This window comes from Lissotriton helveticus, chromosome 8 (genome assembly GCF_964261635.1).
Source record: "Lissotriton helveticus chromosome 8, aLisHel1.1, whole genome shotgun sequence".
NCBI classification, from domain to species: domain Eukaryota; kingdom Metazoa; phylum Chordata; class Amphibia; order Caudata; family Salamandridae; genus Lissotriton; species Lissotriton helveticus.
Window position 1 is genome coordinate 1,484,025,658 of NC_136069.1, and position 26,272 is coordinate 1,484,051,929.

General features: G+C 45.0%; 1 protein-coding gene across 1 annotated transcript in view; it reads right to left on the reverse strand.

The window, feature by feature from the left end:
* Positions 1-8,501: 8,501 nt before the first annotated feature.
* LOC144773916 (N-acetylated-alpha-linked acidic dipeptidase 2-like) overlaps positions 8,502-26,272 on the reverse strand; it is a 696,330-nt gene continuing 678,559 nt past the window's right edge. The window contains exon 20 of the mRNA XM_078658978.1: positions 8,502-9,096. Within this exon, the coding sequence (XP_078515104.1) occupies positions 8,907-9,096 (190 nt within the window). The 3' untranslated portion in view covers positions 8,502-8,906. The remainder of the gene's footprint in view (positions 9,097-26,272) is intronic.

Genomic DNA, 26,272 nt, shown 5'->3' on the forward strand with positions numbered 1-26,272 from the left:
TGTGGTGTGTCCACGTTGCATTTTGGGACATTTCCTGTTGCGAGCACTATGCCTATGCACACAAATAGGGTACCATTTTTCATAAAAGACTTTGGGGAATGTGTGGTGCATGAAATTTTGTGGATCCATACAGATTACAGAACGTTCCATCAAGGAAATATGAGGAAACATTGCTAAAAACAATGCCGTGCCTGGTGGGCTTTCTGCTGCCCTGGGGGGAATATCAGGGGGTGGGGTTGGGGGGGGTGTTGCCCCTATGTGCTCCAAGGTGTGCAGAAAGACAGTGGCAATTAGTTTGGGGGTAGAGGCATTGGCATGCCATTCTGGGCAGCCCCCACGCATAAACAAAGGCAGCATATTGCTGGCGCCTTGTGTGCTCTCTGATGCCCCCTGGGGGGCAGATCAGGGTCTACTGCCCCAATATGTCTCTTGGGGGGGCAGAACCACTGTGGAATTTTGGGGGGGCATGGTAGGGGCATTGGCATGCCCATTCTGGGCAGCCCATACCCCTGAATTAAAAATAAAAATATTCCCTGATGCCTATTGGTCTCTCTGCCCCCACCCACGGGAGGCAGATAAGGGACTTTCGTCCCTATTTGCCTCCTGGGGGGGGGGACAGAAAGACTGTGGACATTTGTTGGGAGGTGGGGGCATTGGTATACCCATTCTGAGCAGCCCCCACCCCTACGTACATTAAAGGAAATCCCTGGTGCCTTGGGGGCTTTCTGCCTCCTCCAAGGGGGGCAGATGAGGGAGTACTGCCCCCATATGCCTCCTCGGGGGCAGAAAGACTGTGGCATTTTTTTGGGGGGTGGGGGCATTGGCATGTCCATTCTGGTCAGCCCCCAACTTGAACGTTGGGGAAAAAAATCCCTGGTGGCTAGTGGCTTTCTGCCCCCTCAATGGGGCAGATAAGGGGCTATTGCCCCATCTGCCTTCGAGGGGTGCAAAAAGACTGTACCATTTGGGTGGGGGCAGGGGACATTGGCATGCCCATTCTGATCATCCCCCACCCCAACGTATATGTAAAATAAAAAAAATCCCTCAGGCCTGGTGGGCTTTCTGTCTCCCCCTGGGGGAAGGTCAGGGGCGTCTTCCTCCTGGAGGGGGGGGCAGAAAGTATTGTGCCTTCTTTGGGGGTTAGGGTGGTGGCATTGGCATGCCCCTTCTGGGCAGCCCCTAACCCTGGCATATAAAAAAATCCCTGCCGCCTGGAGTGCTTCCCCCCACGCCCCCAGGGGGGGGGGCAGAAAGGTTGTCTGGCATCATTTTATAGGGGGGAGCAAAGGCCTTTGCCCAAGGGACCGCTCCCCTTTCCCTGGTGCCTAGTGGGTGGATCCCTGTTTGGGGATCGCCCTCCTGGGGCGATCCCCAAGCAGGGATCCAATAGGGAATGGTACCATTGGAAAGGGGAGAGTCTACCCTCTCCCATGTTTTTCGGTGCTGGGGTGGCTGAAATTAAGTTTGTTTCTTTTTCATTATACTGACGACAGTGCGCCATGCGCGCAATCGTCATTACAATAAAAACAGCCAGTTTGCTTTGGGAGGTTGGGGAAGCTCTTCCCCACCTCCCAAAGCAAAAATAAAAATGTGGAATCCCTCTGCTGTTTACAGCGGAGGGATTTTTTAATGTGGGCTCATGATGGAATGGTTCCGTCTTGAGCACAGAGGCAGTTATGCTCATGACAGAACCATTCCGTAATGAGCATAGAAGGAGTTAAATACTACTAGCAAATGGAAGTCCAAATGCACCTTCACTGCCCCTCCAATGTGAGTATGCCATTCACATTGAGATTTCAACATAACACCCCTACATTGACACATGTCCAGGCCAGCTCTATTATGTCTGTTACCTGGTCCATGGGTACATTGTTGTCTTCTCTAAGTTAACATGAGCTCCTCTCAAGTTGCCCACTGCTTTGCACATGTTACTACAAGACTTTATTTTTGCAATTATCTCTATTGCCATTTTCACATGAGAACCGATCGCTGTGTTCACACGCTGCAGGTTCCTGGGATTTTGTTTGAACATTGTAAGCAAGGTCGAACAACACTGCCCCGTGTTGTTTTGTTCTGGCAAGGACTTAGCACCTAGACAAAACATACCATAGCAGCTTTTTGGTACAACGTACTTTGGTCTTATTGGAATATACGAATAGGTAGCAGACACTTGGAGAGGGACCCTTCCAGAGAGAAGAATGAGATAACACCTATGATGTAGATCTACCATAATATAGGCTAAGGTATGGGGTCTGCAGCCAAAGCCCAGTGGTCTTCTAATATATAATACCACTTTCTCCTCGCCCTCCTCTAATAATGCTTTAGTTTCAATGATAGTTATTAAATGGTTCACAAAATAAGTAACAAACATATTCCAATTAGATCCAAGAAAAAGCTTTCTTTTAATTTACCAAGCACATTTTACTGTTTGGAAAACTTTTGTTGCAAGATGGGTTTAGAAATCGTTATCGAATCTGAATTTGAAAGGGAAGTGTTCTGCACTTCCCTTCCAAATACTGAATCAAATTCCTAAGTATCTATGGTTTAGGACCGTAACTCTGTTTTGAAACCATTGATAAGTTACTGACATGGGTAATGATTTGCAAAGAAGAGGGGATCCCCTTTGGTTTCCTTTACTTTTGGGAATTAGTGTCACACATTCTGGTAGCTGGCAGTAGTCCAAGGGACAACTGCCAACTCTCAATGTAGTTCTTGATATTGAAAAACGTTTTTTGAAACAACCTTGTTTCTTGGTTCCTTTATGGAAATCGGGCTGCTTTCAAAACAAAAAAAAGTTTCAATTTTGAAATGCAATCACAGGATGGTGGTCTTCTGTCCCTAGCAGGCCCCACACCTGTGATTGTACCCAATTGCAGGGGTTTATAAATTGCAAACTGCCAAATAATAATCAATAGGAAATTTGTTCTGTGATCCCCTATGACTCTTTATTTTGAGAACCAGCCTATTAGTACATAGATTGATACGCAACATTAGAAACGGGTCATCTTGCAATTTGCTACCACTTTTTGCAACCAGTATCCTAGTATAACTGGAAGTCACTCTCTGATTTCCTACAGTCTCCTTTAAAAGCACATCAAGGCTTGATCTTTGTTCCCAACTCTTCGGCCTGTATGTGATGCCACTTGGCAACCTACTGCACAAGAATGAGGTTTCGTTCCACAAGAGATACTATAAAAAAATCCCATAGACAGCCGGAGTCCTGCGAACTCTTGCATCTCTGATGTAACTCACTTGATGAAGTCGATGAATAAAAATTAATGGACAAAAACTGAATTATTTTCACCTTCCCCCATGATCAACCAGGAGCTTCTCACAACCTCAATGGATCACGTAACAATCGTGGTATTCGGCTAAACTGCTCACCATAGCTAAAATCCTACTCAATCGATAACGTAACAATCATTGGTATTCTTCTAAACTGCTCACCATGGCTAAACTCCTAGCTCTCATCATGGATTTAAAACACATTCTTGATACAAATGTTTCGCATAAGTAATACCAAATGAAAAATCTGATATTTGCCGCTCGGGAAAGCTGCAAAATACAGGTTACATTTATTTCATGGGCAGGATATGGAAATGGGATACTCCAGGTCTCCACAAGGTCCGACTCACATTCGTCAAAGCAACCCTTCAGTGGAAGACAGCACCACTTACAAGACTGACAGCCTCACATGCATGTTATAAGATACATAGCAAGATGGGAGTTCACCTTGTATAGCCATGGTGGTGCCTCTTATATGATATACATGTACAGTACCCCTCACTGGTTAAGTAATCAAACTACTGTTTTTCTCAGGGCACACACAGGTGTCAACTGTTTTTTGAAATCATATTTTTCTTTTGTAAGCACATTCATAAAAGATACTAACCAGGGCACTCTACAAGAACATACATGAAATCAGGCTATTCTTTGTTGTCTTGTTTGTCATTTGATACATTTACAGATGGTACATAAATCCATATCTTAAACCAAAATTCAATTTCTAGTGATTATTGCCATATGTGTACTCATAGATGTTCTGCGAAAAAACATAAAACATTGTATACATATAGAATAGCATAAACATTTAATTCTTATGAACAGTATAGACGTATTTCATTACTATAAATAGGAAATATTGGATTATGCCTTCTTTTTTCACCAGTTCAGATATCACTGTATAAGTCCTTGAAGGGACAGAAGTGGGCTAAGTTTCAAACAACTTATGCTGGCCACCTATTGACTCTGTGAAGGAGGCTGCGGATGAGTTGTTGGTAACAAAATGCACCCCTCCCTGGCCATACAGCGTAATTAATCATTTTCTATCCCTTCCATCCTCTAAATGTGTTATGCAGCTTATTTGAACTCCTCTAAAAATTATTATTGGCAGTCCTCATCAGGACCGGTGCTTGGTGTGTGCTGCTGTATCTGAATTACTTAGCGCTGGGGACTCAGTTTTCTCTAGAACCTATACCATCACAGACAAGAACTATTTTCATCTACATATTCAACCCACTGCATAGGAAAGTGAGGGGTTCTAAAGCTAGTTAAGCCAGCCGCATGCCTCTCAGCACTGCCATGCTCTTTGAGCTAAGTAAGAAGTTTAGCTCTTTATTTGAACTCTCTGATCCTCAGAGAGATACCATGGAAACAAGGATTATAATTCACTCCAGTAGGAATATAGCATGCTACAACGCATGCTTTTGCGTCGCGTTCCATTACAAAGCAGTCGTTACAACAACCGTGTTGTTAGAATGTGATACCTTTACAACGCAAGTCATTAGATCGACTTGCACTAGATGTCATCCCAACATTAGGAACAGTAACATTTACTATTCCAACTCCACCATGCGCAACAGTAGGGAAGGTGTTGGAATAGTAAATCATACTATTCCTTAGGTTGTAGCGTCATCTAGAGCAAGTCGATGTAATGACTTGCGCTGTAAAGGTATTGCGTTGTAACAACCGCATTGTAAAGGTAGCGCGATGTAACAACCACATTGTAAAGGTTGTTTCACCTCCAGTAGATCTTAACTAGCTGGGGACCAATCGAAATGCAGTATTTTGCCATTGTATAGTTGCCCGGTTTACAATTAAGTCCAATCGATATCAAAAGTGCAGGCACCAACCTATGGAACAAGTACAATGGTAAAATAAAGTTTTATGTACATTTATCTACTGGGAAGGAACAAAAGAGGCCAATGGGCTCATGAGCAATTCTTACAAAGAATGCTCCCTTGCCACTGTTGGAGGGGCTGGACATTGTGATATCAGGAACTCTATTGTGCTTTTCGTTCTTTATATTTCAACTCCACTCTTGAGCCTTAAAGAAAGAGTAATGGAAATATTGAAAATCTTGAAATGTCCTTGAAATTCAAATAGCGAGTTCACACTAGGTAATGGATAAAAAGTTTCATGGTTGAGAAGTTTTTATTTATGTCAAAAAGTAGTCAATTACACATACTTGAGCAAAATAACAATCAATGTTGAATATGCTCCTGAAAGGCAGAATAAATAACTCTATATTTACAATAAATCTGATGTTGTAGATGTAAGCTCAGTATTATAAGGGCTGTCATATGCTATGCTCCGCTGTTTAGATTTTGAATTACTAATTATTATTATTATTATCATATTTAATAATGGTATAAGTATCGGAGCATGGTACTTTACAGATATAATAACACTAAGATCATATGTGTAAGACCAGATATATCTGAAATGTGGAAACATATAAAGCAATTTTTCACATTCAATGTGAACTGGCTCATAGCTGACCACAGGAATGATTATTTCAATATGCTTAAAACTACTCAATGGATCGAACCAAAAAATAGTGAACAAAACCAAAGTGTTGCTGTATATGGTGAGCTGAAATGCTAATTGAGCTAAGGCTAAACAGGGATACAATAAAATAACACAACTAAAAGCCTGATCTGTATGAAGATACATAAGAATTTTCCTCTGTTGACGTTTTTTCCAACGTTTAAATTTTCAATAGCTTTATCAATTCTCAAAGCTTAAAAAAAAAAGATTAAAACGTCTGCTAAAAGGAATTTTGGAGGAGAGGATCTGTGGAATGTAAGAGAATTCAATTCTCTCGCAAAAAGATTTTCTGTGATGGTAGCAAATTGAGTGCTACCTGTAGTAAGAGCACAACAAGGGCCAGATTTATGGAAAAATTGTGTTGCCATTGCATCACACAAAGTCAGTTTTACCAAGCCATTCAAGGCCACCATGAGTGGCCATATGTTGCTTAGCAAATCTGGAGTAACGCAAGGCAGCGCAAGTTGCTGCTTTGAGCTACTCTTCGCCGGGAAGTATCTACATGCTTTTTGGCTCATTTCCAGATTTTATCAAGACTGATAAACCTGGGAGAAGCACCTGTGCGCCAGGGAGAGAGAGGATTGTGGCAGCTTTCTCAGCAAACTCCAGAAGAATTTCGTTTTATCTCTACTGATGAAGGATATAATCCAGAAACACATGTGTCTAGAGATTAACAGGACTAACCTGCACCAACTTTGGTGAAACACTCTGCAAAATTTCAAGTATGCATTTAAATTGAACTGCATTTACCAGGATGCAAAGAGGTGAACTGTGCTGGGAGGTGAAGCAGTGTGCTCCTATCCCCCTTCTGTTTAAAAAGGCTCCCTTGAGCCACTGGGCTGACGAGCTCTTGGAGATGCACCTGTGCGCCAGGGAGAGCTACAGAGACCTGAGAGGACTATTGCAGCTTTCTCGGCAAACCCCAGAAGAATTTCGTTTTATCTCTACTGATGAAGGATATAATCCAGAAACACATGTGTCTACAGATTAAACGGGACTAACCTGCACCACCTTTGGTGAAACACTCTGCAAAATTTCAAGTAAGCATTTAAATTGAACTGCATTTATCAGGATGCAAAGGGGTGAACTGTGCTGGGTTGTGAAGCAGTGTGCTCCCATCCCCCTTCTGTTTAAAAAGGCTCCCTTGAGCCACTGGGCTGACGAGCTCTTGGAGATGCACCTGTGCGCCAGGGAAAGGTACAGAGACCTGAGAGGACTGTGGCAGCTTTCTCAGCAAACCCCAGAAGAATTTCGTTTTATCTCTACTGATGAAGGATATAATCCAGAAACACATGTGTCTAGAGATTAACAGGACTAACCTGCACCAACTTTGGTGAAACACTCTGCAAAATTTCAAGTAAGCATTTAAATTGAACTGCATTTACCAGGATGCAAAGGGGCGAACTGTGCTGGGAGGTGAAGCAGTGTGCTCCCATCTCCCTTCTGTTTAAAAAGGCTCCCTTGAGCCACTGGGCTGACGAGCTCTTGGAGATGCACCTGTGCGCCAGGGAGAGGTACAGAGACCTGAGAGGACTGTGGCAGCTTTCTCAGCAAACCCCAGAAGAATTTCGTTTTATCTCTACTGATGAAGGATATAATCCAGAAACACATGTGTCTAGAGATTAACAGGACTAACATGCACCAACTTTGGTGAAACACTCTGCAAAATTTCAAGTAAGCATTTAAATTGAACTGCATTTACCAGGATGCAAAGGGGCGAACTTTGCTGGGAGGTGAAGCAGTGTGCTCCCATCCCCCTTCTGTTTAAAAAGGCTCCCTTCAGCTACTGGGCTGACGAGCTCTTGGAGATGCACCTGTGCACCAGGGAGAGATACAGAGACCTGAGAGGATTGTGGCAGCTTTCTCAGCAAACCCAGAAGAATTTCGTTTTATCTCTACTGATGAAGGATATAATCCAGAAACACATGTGTCTAGAGATTAACAGCACTAACCTGCACCAACTTTGGTGAAACACTCTGCAAAATTTCAAGTACGCATTTAAATTGAACTGCATTTACTAGGATGCAAAGGGGAGAACTGTGCTGGGAGGTGAAGCAGTGTGCTCCCATCCAACAACTTTACGATAGAAGTGTAGCGAGGAGTAATAGATGTATTTTGCCTTGTTTCCTCTTTCTAAATCTGGAGTATTCTGCAGCACACTTACAAAGAGGAAAATAGCTCTACGGATTGTTTTTGTGAGGGAAGGTGTTCCTTCATACACAAAAATAATCGTGCCTACAACTCAGGCACCCTTGCACCATGGTGGAAGGGTGCCTGCATTGGTGCTAGGCAGCACACAGTGCGCCAGTGTAGGGAGAGACCAGGTATGCACCATATCTTGATGGATATGGCGCATTTCTGCCCTTTCCATTTGACGCAGTGCAGGAAGTTGATTTGCTGCATTTCGCTGCATCAAAGAATGATAAATCTTAGCACTAGTCCGTGCAGTCAAAGGTCGTGTTTTATAGAAAATCTCTATAATAAACTATGAACAAGTATTATTCTTGTAATAACCACATTTCTACAAAAAAATAACATAAATATAAAATCACTCCATGAATAAGAAAGGTGCAAGGTGCGCGTCAGCCCCAGGTTTTAACAAAGAGCCTACTAGGCCCTGAGGGAGTCGAATATTCAAAAATAAGCAAAAATACAAACAAATTATTGCCACTTCAGTCATTACTGGTGACTTTTTTATTAACCAGATAAAATACCTTCAACATAAGCACACAAGAAACTAATTACATGTCAGCTTACAGAGATGCTAAATATACATTACTTATTTATCCCAGTTGCGTCAACAGAATCAGTTTTTATAACGTAATCTGTATATATTTTTCTAAAATTATTTTTTACACAAAAGAATCACTTTTTTTTAAAAACAGTAAAAGAAGCAAGAGATGAAAGCAAAGAGTCTCATAATTTTGAGTCCGGGAGACATGAAAGCACCGGTTTAGGGATTTGTCCAAACTCAACTGAATGGTCAGTCACAAGTGTTCACACAATTTTTGGTCCTGGTGATTTGAATGGATTCTCAAGTATTGGGTAATCTGTGTTGTTTCCAACACAGCATTGTCCTACGCCACTTCCTCCAAGGTTCCTGCAGCCGCCTGCACAGTGAATGCTGCAACAGAAATCTGCTGCCTTACATCTTCCCAGGCTTTGGATTGATCAGCTTTGTTCTCAATATCAAACATGGCATCGTAGATCCCAGGGAACGACTCTCCTGCATACTTATTTTGACTACTGGGTGCGAAAATGATGTGCCTGTACATGAAAAAAAGAAAGCATAAACAGATTGTTACAACTGCATAATTAGGATTAGGATTTTGACAAAAATGTCCAATAATATTCAATGATCATATTAGCTTTAGTAGACGTTTAAGCCCTCAGGAGAGTTTGACCAACCGAGTACAATGTATCCGGATGCTTACAGATACGATTTGGTTGGACTTCCATGGACTTCAATGGGAGCCTACGTTCCAGCAGAATGCATAGGCTCCGGTTGAAGAAAAGGGTGGCTGGGGAAAATCGGGAAGCCTGTGAAGGGCACCCACTGGTGCCTGCCACACTGTGCATGGCTGGTAAAGGGGAACCCGTGGGTACCCCCACGGGCCCGATTGGGAAGGCTTCGGATGCAGGGGGCCTGCTATGGGCCCCCAAAGTCTTATTCCAGTTGCTGATTCAAGTCGGACGTCATGATTCGGAAAGGGTGTCTGAATCTAGCAGCATACTCAATCATTCAGAAACGCGGCCCATAGAGACGTACAATTCTGCTCCGTACAGCTCGGTCATTCCAAAAGCCAACCGGTTCGGATTGGGATATTCCTAATGCCTAACTTGTATTGTACTCAGGTGGTTGGAAACCTTTCTGATTTGGTCGGAAAGACACGGTTCCGATCCGATTCGGATGGAGAAAATGCCGTTAGGAGGTCTATCGAACCACATCGGAATCGGGCCCAAAATGTCTTTAACCAAACTGAGGATATTTTAATTCATGCACTGATGAATCTGCAAAGCTCATCCATATCAAAGGAGTTCAATTTCTATAATTGGATATCTATTTCTGTTGCTGTGTAAACCTTTCGGATTCTTTAATTACGTGAGAAAAGTCCAATTACTGGGTGAAGTATATCACCAGATTCCTTAAAACTGATATATGCCATGTGTCTTGGGTTATCAACACTGACAGCATATGCTGGGTGTCATTACTTGTCTTTTTGGTCTTGCTGAAACTGTATATGTGATGAAAATTATTTGAGTGGATTTCAGCCTAAAGAGACCATGTAAGAAATTTTTTCAAGCTAAATCTGTTTTTTTGTTGTTTTTACAGTTTGAGTGCAATTGAGATACAAGAGGGAACGCGTCACTCATCCTTTGTCTGCATTATTCCTTGCACTACTTGGGAAATCAGACCTAAAGTTCTATGCACAAGAACTCTATTTGATGTGATAATGGTTGATGATGGCGTAGGAAATACCTCTAATTGTTTTTCCAGTGTTTTACAATTTATTTGTTTGTAGCAGGGGAACACCGGACACGGGGATTCGACCCCAAAGATAACTCATGAATATGAAATAAAAGGGCCTGATGTATTTTAAGGTTAAAAGCCATTTTTGGTGCTGTATTTGCTGGTGGAGACCTGGAGGTGGTATATTTCTTAATTGTCCATGGCTTTTGTCCAGAATAATTGATATAGTCTTGTTTTACCATTTTGCCTGGTGTTCCTATCTGCTGTTGGCCACAGAGGGTAATTTTATTTGATTTTTTATATTCTTACAGTTGCCCTTCTGGGTGGGGGCGGGGGCTTAAGTGTCCAGGGTGGGGCTAAGTTTCATCCCAGATGATGTGCTTTTTTGTGCATTTTCTAACCTGCATGTGGCTGATAGTGTTGATGGTGTTCTGCATCAAACAACAAATTCATGGCAGGAATATTCTAATGAATCCCAGCTACTGGTGATTTCACTGCAACACATGCCAGTCCAATGTTTTTTGCAAACTGTGCCATTCCAGACAGGGACCAGCCTTATGCAAACCAGCCTTGGTCTTGCTCCAGTAAGAACAGTCCAGCACAAACTGCCAGGCTAGGTCACACCAAAAAGGGAAAATAAGCATTCCGAGGCCAGTTTTGTATTACTAAGGTGTCTTACTCCGTGAGGTATAGATTTATACTTGTGGTGCTGGGAGCCAGGGATTGCATTTAGGGCATCTACTGGAACCAGCAACAAAGTTATAGAAGGAATGTGTGAATTAATCTCACCCATTAGCAATCACTCGGGCCACACCAGGGTACAGAGCCACGTTCCCTTTATTCTCTATACCTCCTTACTTGTCACATGCTTGTACGCCATTTAGTCAAATAAGTACGTGTCTGTGTGTGTTTTTGTGATGGGTGATTAATGCATGTTTATACCCTTTTCTGCAGGAAGTATCAGGGATACAAGACAAATATCTTTGCTGATTTTATTATAAATGTTCTCCAGTTGTTTGGGGTCTTATAGTAGTCTGTGGGACACTGATATTATTTTATTTTTAGCTCGTTTTGCTAGTCTCCCGGTTGCTGTTTTTTCACCGTTGCAGCTTTGGGAGTTTGTGATCGCCTGTGAAAAACAGATTTTAGTCTTGGCATTAATCGATTTTTCACAGTTTCATATTAGGGGTGTATGGGTAAACTCAGATTTCTTGCCAAAAGCAGGGTAATTTTGTGCAATTTTATTCCAGATGTTTGGTGTAAAGGAGCTCAAGTGAAGACACCCATTTTCTTTGTCCAACCCGTCTTCTGTCTTGCCATGTGCTAGTGTGCCATTTTGTCAACCACCTAGTGTGTACATGCCACAGATAATATTTTTTCATAATTTAGTTTTGCTATCTTATTATCTCTGTTGCTGCCCTGGAAGCCTCCAGGGGAATTGTCCGGCCCCTTATTTTACACTTTTCCATAATTTACTCCACTACATTTTACTCTGGTGGTGTGTGTGATGCCTTATGTGCTGTGTTGCGCGTTGTGCGCAGGTCTATCTGATGCTCTTCTTGGGGCCATATGGGGCCCGACTGATCCCTAAATATTATCACAGATTTTTTTCCCATGCTCTCTCCCAAATTTGTTGTATAACAATCTGCTGGCCGTGGCATTTTGTGTTTTGTGGATGCCACGTTTTTATTTTTGCAGAATTCTGTATCATTTTCTAAGTCCTCCTGTTGCTCTTTCAGTGTATATGTGGTAGGCCCTTCCTGTTCTTGTGCTACAGGAAATACATGTATTTGTCAGTGCCCACATGATTCAATTAGGTTCCTAACTTAATACCTGTGTATTTATTACTGGTCTATCTTATCTCTTTGCAGTATGCCTCTGTGAATGTGGAGGGAGGTAGGCCAGACTCACTGGTTTTACAAACAATCACACCAGATTTATGAAGACTCCTGTAATATCAGGTTTTCAAGAAGGGTTTGTACCTAGTGAATACACTTTTTATAGTTGTCAGTTATTGCACAGCCAAGTACAATAGCCAAGTCTGACAGTCTGCCCAACTATTTCTTCATGCCTGCAGGTAGGTGACAGTCCAGTCATTCTCTCTTCATGAATTTCCTGGCTCCAGATCTCTCAGCTAACCAAGAAGAACTGAAGATGGCACTTAAGAGATCAGTATCTGCCAACAGTGTGGTCTGTGATAAACCCGACACCTATGCAAAGAGCACCATTGTACAGTGTAGCATCAAAGCCCCTATCTTACTGGCAGAAGTATGCAAAACAGCATACTCTGTTACACCCACTTCTGGACTGCAAGATGTTGGAAGTGGTCTTGGATCTTATCTCCCATCACCACAATAATTGATTCATCAGAGAAAAGTCCCTTTCCCTCAGTGCTGAGCTGACAACAGTCATGACAGAGTTAGGCAGAATTGTTCTAGCAAACAGAACAGGAACCTGATGAGGTAGGAGCAGTACTCAATCATAATTTTCTTCAACATATCCTTTTCCATGAAAATAAACTTCTCCAGGCCCCCATTCAGAAGAGGGTGGCAACAAGTGGACCCCCAAATGCCGCCTTTGAAAACACATCTAGAAACTTGAAAGAATTAAAGCTAGAAGTGATCATAGCGAAGATGATGAACATGTCATTGTTCAAGTACAGAGTGGCTCTGAGGAGGTCGACTTCTATTGAAACTGCTACGGTACCACCAACTGCCCCATCTTCTGCAAAGCAATAATTCCAACAGCAACCCCTACCTCAGCCCCAGCCAACTGATTCCAGCTGTACAACAGGTTCTATGTTTGTCAATTAAAACACACCGTGTATCCAGTTTGGAATTTTTTCACAAGTAGGAATGAGGAACATTTTGCAGGCTGTACATATTTATTTTTTTTGTATTTTATAAAGCGCACAGCTGCCCCGACGGGGCGTCCCGGCGCTGGTAGATCTGGAAACAGGGGGCGCAGAAAGAGGAGAAAAGAGGAAGGTTATAAACAGAAAAGATGGGTTTTAAGAGACTTTCGAAATGCCGATTCTGTCTGGCAGGCACGGAGGGCAATTGGGAGCTTGTTCCAACACTGAGTGGCACAAACTTCAAATGTTTTCCCTCCTGAGCGAGTTCTTTTAAATCTGGGAGTGGCAAGGAGAAGTTGGGAATTGGAGCGCAATGTCCTGGCATTGTGGTACAACCGTAAGGTGCTTTTCAAATGGGCCGATCCTTTACCCTTCGAAGCTCTAAAAGCCATTGTCATGGCCTTGAATACGCATCTCTTAGCAATGGGTAACCAATGCAATTTGCGGAGATGTGGGGAAATGTGATGTCTGGCAGGAATTCTCTCCACCAGCCGAGCAGCAGCATTTTGGACAGTCTGGAGTTTATGACATAGACCTGCTGTGATGCCAAGGTATAGCGCATTGGCATAGTCAAGGTGGGATGTTATCAATGCTTGGACCACAGTCTTACGACAGTCAACAGGCAGATAGTTAATAAGCCTGTTTATTGTCTTGATCTTCGCAAAACAGGATGCTGCTACTGCTTGGACCTGGGCATTGAAAGTAAGATGGTTATCCCAGCGAACTCCCAGGTTCCTCACAGAGTCTTTGGGCTTGGCTCAAATCCTCAGGCCATCACAAGCAGGAATCCAGAGGGGACGGTGAATTAAAAAACAGGATCTCCGTCTTTCCTGCGTTGAGTCTGAGGGAATTAGAATCCATCCATTTAGAGATATCCCTTAGACAGGATTTCAAAGGATCAAAAGCAGAAGCAGAGGGTTCATCAAAGGTAAAGAGTAGCTGAATGTCATCAGCGTAGGAAGTAGTTTTAATCCCAGTTTGCGCAATCAATTCAGCCAGAGGGGTGAAGTAAACATTAAACAGGAGCGGTCTCAGGGATGAGCCCTGAGGAACTCTCCATTTAAGTGGTCTGGCGGAGGAGGTATAGGGAAAAGTATATACCTGCTGTGTGCGGTCACATAGATAAGAAGTGAGCCATTTCAGCACAGAGCCACCTACACCCAGGTATCCCAGCCTTCTCAGCAGGATCTTATGAGAGACGGTGTCAAATGCTGCCGAAAGATCCAGCAGCACTAACACCGCCCTCTACCCCCGGTCCAGCGTCCATCTCACCGAGTCAGCTATTTCAATCAGGGCTGACTCCGTGCTGTGGCCAGACCGGAAGCCATGCTGAGAGTCATGCAGAAGCCCATTGGATTCAATGTAATTCGCAAGCTGGGAGTGTGCCAGTTTTTCCAGGATCTTAGCTGGAGCAGGCAAGAGAGAAATTGGCCTGTAATTACTAGGATTGTCTGGATCCAAGTTGGGCGTTTTCAGGATGGGGACCAGGGAGGCATGCTTCCATTTGGCGGGAAATTTACCTGTTCTCAAGGATTCATTCCAGATATGGTTTAGGTAAGGATTAAGAAAGGCTGCCAATTTCTTATATTGTTTCGCTGGCCAAGGGTCGTTTGGTGATCCAGATTTGCATTTAAGTAGTTCTGCCATGGAGTCGGCTTCAGATATGTCTGCAAATTCTAAGAGGGCAGGGGTCCGTGAATTATGGGTAATAGGTTCCTCCTCCAGTTCATCACAGTTGGAGATAGGGAAGGAGGTGTAAATATTCTCGTTTTTTTCCTCAAAAAATTGCAAAAGTTTGTCACAGAGGGACTGAGAGGCAGGCTGATTCCGAATCAGCGAGTTAGGGTCTGTAAAGGATCTGACTATGCTAAAGATCTCCCTGGCGCTATGGCTAGCTTGTTTAATTCTAGAGGCCAAGTAATCCCTTTTGTGCTCCACAATCAGTGTGCGGTATTCCTTGAGGGCCGTCTTATAGGTAGCTTTGCTTTCCAAAGAATAGTTCTGCCTCTAAGATCGTTCAAGGATTTTACATGAGGTTTTTTTCTGACGAAGCTCATCGGAATACCAAGGTGCTGATGGTACTGCCCTGTAAGTTTTAATGGGTTTCAGAGGGGCCAAAGCCTCTAGGGTCTGACTGATCCAGGCGTCCAGATAGTCAATGCCCCTGTCGAGGTCAGACGTCGGAATAGGTTGTGAATTTTTTGAATATTCCTGAAGTGTCTCTAAGGTGATGCGACTCCAGTTTCTCCCTGAGGCCTTGGGAGTGAGAGTGGGTCTGTTAGGACAGGGAATATCAATCTCAAAGGGAATGAGGAAGATGATCTGAATAAACGACCGGAATGGGGTGAGCTGTCAGGATATTTGTCAAATTGGAGCAAATCAGATCCAATGTGTGTCCAGCTTTATGCGCAGGTAGTACTACTTTTTGGGCTAAATTGCAGGCCGTCAGCGTGGAAACAAAGTTTTTGCTGTGGGGGCAAGACTCATTGTGTACGTGGAGATTAAAGTCCCCTAAAGCAGTAAAATTAGCATAACGTGTGCTGATCTGGACAATGTAATCCGCCAGAGCCGGCAGGTGTGAGGTGTTAGAGTGCGAGGGCGGTAGATCAGTATTCCCGAGCAAGAAATGGACGGGGATATTTTAACGCTGAAAGGCAGTCCTTCTATGCAGTCTATTTGGTCATAAAGAGGGATGGTAACCGTCCACTTAGACTTATAAATAAGTGCAACGCCACCCCCCTATTTACCATTAGGTCTGTTGGCGCAAATGATACTGTAACCTTCCGGAAGGGCAAGAGTGACAGTGGGATTCGTGGTATCATTCAACCACGTTTCTGTTAGGAATAAAAGATCCCAATTGTTGTCCTGGAGGGAATCCCAGATGTCAATGGCATGTTTGCCCAATGATCTGCAATTGACCAGAGCTGCTTTAAGGGTCATAGAAGGACATAATCCATAGGTAAAGTCAGGACTCTGAGCGTGGACCGGACTATTTCTTAGGTCGAGATATGAGAGGGAGAAATGACAGTCTCTACATACATGATCCTGGCTCCAAACGTCCGGAATAGGCCGAGGGCAATACGAGCAACGAGGAGGTCTCAGGGCCATCAGCTCAGAACGCATATAAATCACGCTAATATGGCTGGTGAATCGGGCCGGGAGACCGGCCCCGGCCGCGTCATGGTCGCGGACGGGCGCAGACGGGCTCGCCTTCGGCGCGCCCGCTGCGCTCGTCCGCTGCGTGGCCGAGAAAAGGCGGCCATATCTAGGAGGGGAGGGTGGGAGGGGCCAGGCAACTGTACCGCCAACCCTCCAGTTCCCCCAAGATGGCGGCTCGGTGCGAGGAGACCTCCGCGACAGCGTCTAATCGGCTGCGCGTTGTGTTGGAAAGGGGTACAGCCCTGTCAAGAAGCAGCAAGTAGGTGCAAACTAAAAAGTGGTGTGCTAGAGTCCACAACACAGTACACAATGTAAAATCACAATGTACAATCACAATGTAAAATCAGAATCACAATTTAAAATAAAGCGCCGCAGCCTTCCCGGCTTCCGCCTCAGGAAGGTCTGCTGACAAATTCCCTTATTGAAGTGGGTAGTGGTGAGATGAGCAGACATTTTGGCACTAGGGGCTCATTTGAGAAACAAAAATGCAATTAAATGTGCAGAGCATCTAAGAAAGATGGATCCAGTATCCGAAGTAGTCCAAGGTGATTGTGATGACAATGGCACAGAAGATGGTGGTACATGAGTCCACCCAGGTCATCACAAACATGACAGATATCCCCTCCACCATATTACAAGTGCCATTGGCTATAATGTACTTGTAATACGGTGGACTGTATATGCATCAAGTTTGTGCGAAAAACAATTCCTAGGCAATCATAGATAAAAACAAATATACATATACGGAGGGTATGGCAAAAATCCAAGACACTGAAATGTTCTATGAAAATTCTATAGTGTATTTATTGTTCATTAATAAAAAATTCATGACAAGATTAAAAACATCACAAATTCATTCCATAACACATCTGTTTCATGAGTCAAATTTACATTAAAAATACAATTTTAATAAAAATTATTTTACAGTGAGGTTTTGATCTATGGGTAACTATCATTAATCCAACAACGATCAGATTATTAATGACGTGGTAATTTTTCGACGCGCGTTTCGGTGTATCCAACTCCTTCCGGAAATTACCACAAACTGTTTATAGACTGTGTCTTGGCATTTAACATAAAAAATAAAGAGGCACCATGATATTGTTTCTTTAAGCCAGCAGCTAGGTAGTCGATTTAGAGCTATTTGAAAAATGAATGTGCTGCAGAGATGTATTCTATTCTGCTCGCATTCGTAACATGACCAATAGAAATTCGTGAAGATGTTTAATAAAAGGTTTTAGGGCGAGAGCCGCTCGAAGTTGTAATGTCCCACGTAGCTTGATGTAGCCGATAGGGGGAATGCAAGGGTTCGGTTTGCCCAAACTGTAAATTATCACTGTCGGCGTTGGTGCTTGCTGAACTCGTCCGATGTTGGCGTCTGACGTAACCGGATAGAAGGGTAAAAACGCAAGTTTGTGACTGAGTAACCTGTCCACCAAACTCTAATTCAGGCCTTTTAATGCACCACAGCACTCTCGGTCATGTTTAAGGGAGTTAATAGGAGGGTAACTACAACCAGCACTGCTTTTTAAGAAGTCCATCACCATGCAGCATAACACAAACAGCTATCCCGGTCCAATAAGTATTCATTGCTTCAGTCGAAGAATGGCTTAAACTCAGCAGTGCCAGGACTGAATTAATTGCCATGACAATAACAATAATGTTATCTCTGCCATGTCAGATGCAGATACTTCTGTGTGCTCCATTTTGCTCATTGCATCAACCTGATCGGGCATGTCTTCCTCCTAAAAGAAAAACCAGACCATGACATAGTGATTATCCGTCGCAGAAATTGCACACATTTCAGACATTTGTTTAAAGTCTAGAATCAGTTGACAGTCTGTCAGTGACCTTTTAAAGTCTCTTTAAATGCTCTCATGCAGACGGTACCAACCCCTTGTAACTCCACATTCTAAGGCTTGCAGAGGTTGCCTGTGCAGCACAAGCATCTCAGTGAGAGGTGGAGAGGTGTGGTGCAGCGGCCAGGGTAGCTGACTTCGGAGCACAGGGCTCACGGTTTGATCCCCGGCTCCAGTGGCAGCTCCGCTCAGCACCATGTGACTCTGGGCAATCACTCACTTCATTTCCCCATCGGCCCCCAACACCTTGAGACCCGTGAGGGTGAGTAGTTCGCGCTTTACAAATACAGATTTAGTGACTGTCATGCAAAAAAAGACAACACATCTGCCAATGTGAAGGCACTGATATTTGGTCAATGGAGGCTAATGCAGTACATCAACATGCTTACAACCTTAGAGGCTTTGATACTGAAGTCAGAACAGTAAAGTAGGCAGTACAATCAGTGAAGCCTTCCCATAGCTGAACCTGCTGCAGAACGAGTAGCATAAGGTGTAATGCAAGGCTACAGCAAGGGATATCCCAATACCAGGAAATCTTTGTGCCGCTATTCTGGATCTGCAATGCAAAAATTCGCTATATACATTATTTTAATTTTCAGCACAGGAAGCCTTCAAGTATAGAATTTCTTTTGTAAAGAGACTGTGTGAACAAAACGAGAGACTGCAGCATATGCCAAACAAGTAATGAAGCACCCTTTCACCAAGCTCTGCAGAGCACAGTAGTGTCGAACATGGGGTACACTGACGGAGACAGAATTACATCCTGAGGTAAATTCTCAGTCTGCACAAGCAAACTCCAAGTCTAATTGTTTACCCAATCCCACTTCCATTGGACTTTCTTGACTAAAAGCTTTTTTTCTAGGCTTTATTCATTATCCTTGATCTCAGTTAGGAATATTTTGTCCACTCTTGCTCTGCAATTCTCGTCCTGATGGCGACCCTCCAAAAGAATACAGGTTGAAACGTCACCAGTATTAACAATTGGAGCGCTAAAAATATTGGTTGATCGTATTGAACTACAATCTGATATAGATAATTGCCTTGGTTCTCAGAATCTTCATGGATGGTCCAATGTTTTGTTCTGTATATACAAACAGTTTTTTTCAATCCTATAATGTGTCTTTCACTGTGTGATCACCTGAACTCTGAGCATTTTTTTTTGATAATCAACTTAATTGATTTTGCTTGAAGTGAAACAAAAGAAAGAGAAAAACAAGAAACAAATGACACGAAATCACAGTACAGCATATGAGATTGCATCATGACATATGGATTACTGCACACAGTGCAGGCAGAACAAGGTGAAATAAACATTGCCTCCCCTCCCTGCGGTGCAGAGAGGTGGACCCCAGAGTTAGAGGAAGTGATCAGTCTAGTACTCCCAACCATTTGCCCCAGATCTTGTGATGCCGGGCAAGGCAGCCCCTGCCTTTGTACAGTGTGAGTTCCTGCGTAGCGCACCAGTCCAGTCCCCGGCGCCATTTGGCTATGGAGGGTGGGGTTCTTCCATGCGGCTACTATGTCACGTTTAGCTACTAGGACTGTTACTAAGAACGTCTTGTCGGCCCTGGACCCATCTAACCCGTCGATAATGCCCAATAGTATGTGTAGGGGATTGTGAGGGATGTCCCAGGTTGTAAGTTCTGCCTCCAAGGTGCACCAGAAAGGAGTAATGCAGGGGCATGGCCATACCATGGGAAAGAAGTCCGCTGGGTATGTGCTGCACCGCGGACACGTCAGAAGCAGGCCTGATGTATGGAGGCGGTTAGGGGTGAGATAGGAGGTGTGTAGGTAGTAGAGCTGGACTAGGCAAAGCCTAACCGAAGCAGTGATGGTTCTGTACGCCATCAGGGCATCCCTCCAGTCTGCATCTTCTAGGGGGCCCACCCTTGTCTCCCACCTAAGTTTTAAGTAATCAAGGGATGTCAAACCATTATTTGTTAGTGATCGGTATATGCGGAAGACCCCTTCCCGCCCAAGGGTGCCCATCATAACCTGAGCCACAAGGGGGCTGTGTTCTGGTAGCGAAGTGCCAGTTGTTATATGAGAGTCTAGGGCATGACGGACTTGTAGGTATCGATAGAACTGGGACGGGTGAAGGGCATGTCGGGATTGTAGGTCTGCAAAGGAGCCAATATGATCGCTGACCCATAGGTCCCCTAGCTGATAAATGACAATAAGCTCCCAGTTTCTAAAGCCTGCCAGGTTTGCCACCTCCCACAACCATGTACTCTGCCAGAGTGGTCTGTGTTGGGACAGTTTATTCTGCAAGAGAGATTGGTGTAGGGCAGCGCGCCAGGCCAACAAGACCGCTCGGGTTGCTGTGTGGAGGTCCTTAGGAATGGGGGATCGATATAGCATGGCCAGTGAACCAGTCATGGACCAGCAGGAGACGGGTGGCTAGGTAATATAGGTAGAGGTTTGTGAGCCCCATACCCCCATCGAAGGGTGGAATCTGGCAGAGACAAAGGGCCATACGAGGCCTGCGAAACCAGGAGAATTTGGAGAATGTAAAGAAACTGGAAAAGGATCATCATTTTGAATAAGGCTACACGCCCTAGTGGGTTGAGTGGTAGGTTACCCCATTTTAGGAGGACTTGTTTGGTTATGGAGATGTGGTGGGGGGGGTCACGTTAAGGGCCCCCAGGCCAGGTCCGGTAGCAAAGTGATCCATATTTCTAAGTATTTGAAAGTTTGTCGACAGATAGGAATGGCGGACTGACAGTCGAAGCAATCCCTGGAGATGTGCAAGGGAACTAATGTGGACTTGCCTGCGTTGAGACGGAGACCAGAGATCCTCTCGAAGGAGTGTAAGATTTGAAGGCATCAGGAGCCAGAGCGGGCTGGCTCCGCCAGGAAAAGCAGGACATCGTCTGCGTAAAGCGAGATTTTGTCCTCTGGAGATCCTCCCGAATGCCAGCCCCGGACCCAGGTGTTGGAGCAAATGAGATGGGCAAGGGGCTCCATGGCAAGGGCGAAGAGGAGGGATGCCTGCCTATAGGGAAGGTATCAGAAAGGATGCCGAAAGGATGCCGTTGACCTGCACCCGCGCCGCTAGTTTGGAGTACAGGATGCAGACCATATGACGGAACTTGGGGCCTAGGCCCGAGACTCGCAGGACATCTTCGAGGTATGCACAGTCCAGTGAGTCAAAGGCTTTCTCAAAGTTGACTAGGAGAAGCGCTAGGTAGGGAGTCAATTCCAACGAAGCCCCGGTTGAGCCCCTCCTCTAGGGGCTCCGGTTTTCCTGCTTCCACCAGGCGCCTCTTTAAAGCTGCATTCACGCAGCACAGCTGCTCCCTCATCATGGGGAACCAGGCGGGCAGGGCATGGAGCGAAGTCTCCGGCGGCTGTCTTGCCCGGAAGATGACAACGGAGTCCGTGAGGCTCTGGCTCCTCTTGGGCATACGCAGGGCTCACACCACCTCACGGGGGCCCTGCCTTCCTCACCTTGACTTCCCTTGTGGCAACCAACCACAAGGCTTCCTCGGGACTCAGCTCCGCCCCCAGTCAGGCGGTTCGCCTGACTTCCGGTTTTCTCTGCCGGTCCAGCGGCTCACACACAAGCCCACATCTAGAGGCTCACGTCGAGGGACACAAACCGGCGGGGTAGGCTCCCTCTACGGTTCTCTGGCAAAACACGGGGTAGGCTCCCGCCTTTAACGTGCATCAAAATGCGGGGTGGGCTCCCGCTCACGGAACCCAAGTGCGGTAAAGGCTCCCACTTTCAATAAAAGAACGCAAAGTGTGGGTGGGCTCCTTCTCGATCCCTGCATCATGCAGGGAAATCCTCACGCCGGGATTACCTCGGGACGCCTCTGCAGCCCAGCCCTGCAGTAGACAGGCACTCCTCTTCTCCTGGCAATAAAGAGTAAAGCGCTTTCAAGACGCTAGATTCCTCAAGGTTCAGGGGACACAGCTGGGCCCAGGCAGGCCAACACACAGGGCCCTCTAGCAGGGAGGCAGTCCCTTGTGGCGGTTCCCTGGAAGCACAAAAGCACAACATTTCATGGGGTCTCAGCCCCAATATTTATACCACATTTCTTCTTTGTCTGCCCTCGCACAGGGCTTGGGGGAACCAGCCTGAGCTGGTTCTGGGGAGATTTCAAGCACTTTGTTGACAAGGCTCCTCTTCCCCTTTGTCAGGTGGGGGCTCGTCATCAGACACCACAGGGGGGTGGAGCCAGCATTCACCTAGCAGGCACAGACCTACTGAGGGAACTACTCCTCCCACTACTCCAAATGCAGATGTCACATTCAGCCTCGTGCTGACTCACCCTGCCCTTCCTGGAGCCAGACACACCTCACCAATTCCTGTCACCCAAAAGTCAGACATGTAATCCACATCAGGCAGGCAGACACATAGCAAACAGAAATGCCAACTTCTAGAAATGGCATTTCTAAAATAGTGATAATAAATCTGTGCACACCATTGCGCAGCAATTATTATTACTATTCCAACTATACCAAACTTGAGCACGCTGCTCCTCTCATATCAGGAATTACCACTGAAACACTTATCAGAGAATCCCCAATGTATTCCTATGGGAGGGCAGCCTTACAGCAGTGAGAAACCAAAATGGCTGTTTGTCACTACCACGACATGTCACACACTTAAGGTAATGTTATATGGGGTTATGTGGCCCGTGGATAGATTGTCGACATTGCTAAAGTAGCATGAGTTTTGCTTGCCTTATGCTGCTTCTTTTGCGCACGCCTGTGCTAAGAATTTGTTTTTGCAACGTTTTGCCTCTGCCCTTTACATGATAACAGATTGTTTTTCACATTTACAGCTTTCCCTTCAATTCTTTAAGAACATAATGTGCAAGGACGATCAACAATGTCTCTTGTTATTCTGTTCTGGTCAGTCTCTATTACTTAGACAAAACATGTTACCAACAGCTGCAATATGGAAGAATCGTGCTTTGATATAGCATGTTTTTCAAACACACTCGAAGAAAGCGTTCCATGGATCTGAGCTCTGCTGTTCCTATGATGTAAACTTTTGCATTTAGGCTTTCAGGAAGGGGGTCTGCTAACAATGCCTAAGAGATCTTCTGTTAAATAAAATAACTTATTACTGCCAAGGTGACGGTGATTAGGCTTGATTATTTTGCCTTTTTCACAGTCTTTATAAAATGACGACTCCTTTTGTATTCTATGGTATTGTAACAATGCTAAGGATGTTAGCTTTATGCATTTTGCTGCTGGTAGTGGTTTGCATACTGTTTTATAAATCACTATAGTCAAAATAAACATTTTGAACTTATTTAGTGACTATGATTATTCTTATTGTGGCAAGTGCGAGAGAGCAAAAGATTGTATTGTTCCCGTGACTCTGAGGTGAGTCGGGAGTGCTTGTGTTCTGGGTTGTCTAAACATTCGTAGCTTCTTGATATTTGTAGGAGACCGAATGAGACACTATTGGTAGTCGGTGGGGATTTGGGGTACTAAGGTGATAGGAGGTACACCCCTATTTACTGAGGTCCCGTTTTCTTGTGCATAGTTCTGTGTATGAGCAGAATCCCCACAACATGGCACCACAAACGTTTGGTCTTGTTCTTATCTGCGAGATGCTTGAGTAGTGCTCGTGCTGGTCCACAATCCCCTCACTTCTGTTTCCGGAGACAGCTGTGATTGAGTAACCTCCTATATTTACATTTTTATAGGTTTATTCAAGCTTGAAGTTTTAAAAGATATTTATTTTCCTAATACCCGTGTTTGCGCTGCCACTCTTTTAGGTTGTTCTACTGTCTCCTCAATAATGGCTGTAGTTGATATTCCGGCTCATAGCAGAGCCGCGCTGACGGCGCACTTGACTCATATGCGGTCCCTGATGCGGGGCCGCACTTATTTTCGGGGTGGAAGCCAATCTGGCTCCAGTTTGAAGTTTTTTATTCTTGGGTCACCTTTCCTGCGGTGGAAGGCACTGATATGTTTCACACTTATACTGCCACTGCCGTTCCTCAGCAGTATCAGCCTTATAGAGCTCTTGAGATTCCGCTTACAGCTTGACAACACCGTATTTGGTTTAATGGCACCCTTCCTCCCAAAATGACGGCAGTCTGTTTAGGGCCTTTGTCTATCGATGGGGCCGTTTTGGCTGGGTTTGCCCCACACCCCCGTGCTTTTACATCTGCGACTCTGGCATAGCTCCGCGTTTTACACACTTCGTTAATATGCATATATATAGAGCTGTAATATGTTATGTTATAAATGTTATGTTATACATTTTTATATAGCGCACGGCTGCCCCAGCAAAGGGGCGTTCCGGCGCTTATCAAGAGAAGAAAAGGGCAAACGCCGCCGATGGACATGAGAGCATAACATAACCAGCCCTAACAGAAGAGGTGAGTCTTGATTGCCTTTCTAAAGGCCAGGAGGTCATGTAAGCCACGTATCTGTGATGGTAGTGCATTCCAGAGTTTTGCGGCCATGTACCGGAAGGAGCGTCCTCCCATCCGGGCACGCTTTACTCGTGGAACCGTAGCCAGAGACTGTCCTTCTGATCTGAGGGCTCTCCGGGGAGTATACATAGTCATTAAGGGACATAGCATGGGTGGTGAGGCATTTTTCAAAATCTTAAAAGCAAGACATAAGGTCTTAAAATGAATTCTCTTCTCCACAGGAAGCCAGTGGAGCATTATAAGGGTGTTGGTCACTGATTTAAACCGGGGAAGCCAGGTCAGGGCCCGTGCATCTGCATTCTGAACACGTTGTAAACGCCCCTTCTCAGTCTGGTTGGCCCCCAGAAACAGAGAGCTCGTGTAGTCTAACCGGGAAAGAATGGCGGACTGCACCACGAGCTGGCGCGTAGGGGGGTCAAAGAATTTCAGTACTGGCTTAAGATTCCGCAGAATTCCGAAGCACGTGGCGGCAACTTTCTTCGTGTGTGCGACAAAGCTCAGCGAGGAGTCAAGCCAGACTCCAAGATTTTTAACTTCGCTTTTGGGTTCCGGGGGATTGCCGAGAATGTTCGGCCACCATTCAGCGCCCCAAGCTGAGACTTCTTTGCCTACTAACAGCACCTCGGTCTTATCGGCATTACGCTAATACAATACATAACACACACCGTCCAGGTGGTACCACCTGGCGCTGCTGTACAACCTGCTAGTCCTGGTGACGTGACCATCCTGTTGTGGTTAGTTCTGTAATGGGCAGGTGCCCACTGAATAAGGATGAATTTCCTTATTGGCTTGCCGAGAAATTGGGACAGATAGAAGCTGTATTTCCTAATAACACTCCTGTGGACAAACACAGGATCTTAACTATTAGTTTACCTAAAGACTTTATTCCCGAATTGACTGATTGTAACACTTGGGGCATGGTGTTTGCAGCAGTATATTCTATGTGTTTCGGCGCTCACGCCATGACCTCCCCTCTCCGTTCTGTGATTAAACGCGCTCAAGATGAACACTGTGCCGAATCGGCTGTCGAGCTGGGGATAAGACTGGTGGGGGCGTTCAACGTGGTTGGTGATATGATCCTTGCGAACGTCAAGGGAGATGCCATTAGGTTTCAAGTAGCAAACCCCTTAGAAGCGGTTGCGGAGACCACGAGAATTACCTAAGATTATTGAGAAGGCTTACAAAACCATAGGCCGCAACAGTCTGGGAAATAAGCCTGCAAATCAAACACAAACGCAGACTCTGAATCAACAGAAAGCCCAGCCTGAGAAGGATGGGTGCCCTTTCTTTCCTGAAAAGAATTGGCAAAGAAAAAAGAAACAGGGTTCCCAACAACAGAAGCAGGGTTCGCGTGCAAGTTCACCGACCCCTGATGCTTCTGACCGTACTAATGACTTGCCCGACCGCGCTAAAATTAAGTCTACTGATAGATTTCATGTTCCTGATCAGCGTACTCCTCGTTCTTTACAGGAAACATCAGGTTCACAAGTTGTGATCGCCAGGATTGGGGTAGAAGTCAACCTGCGTCACAACCTCTTGAACAGCCTCAACAGGTCGCGAAGACAACAGGTACATCTCAGTGCACAATGTCAAGTTACACCGTGTGGCCGATTCTAAATAGTGTGACACCTGCAGTTTTGTTCAACGCAATATCCTTAGAAACATAGACTTTGTCGTCATCTGCTGCCACACG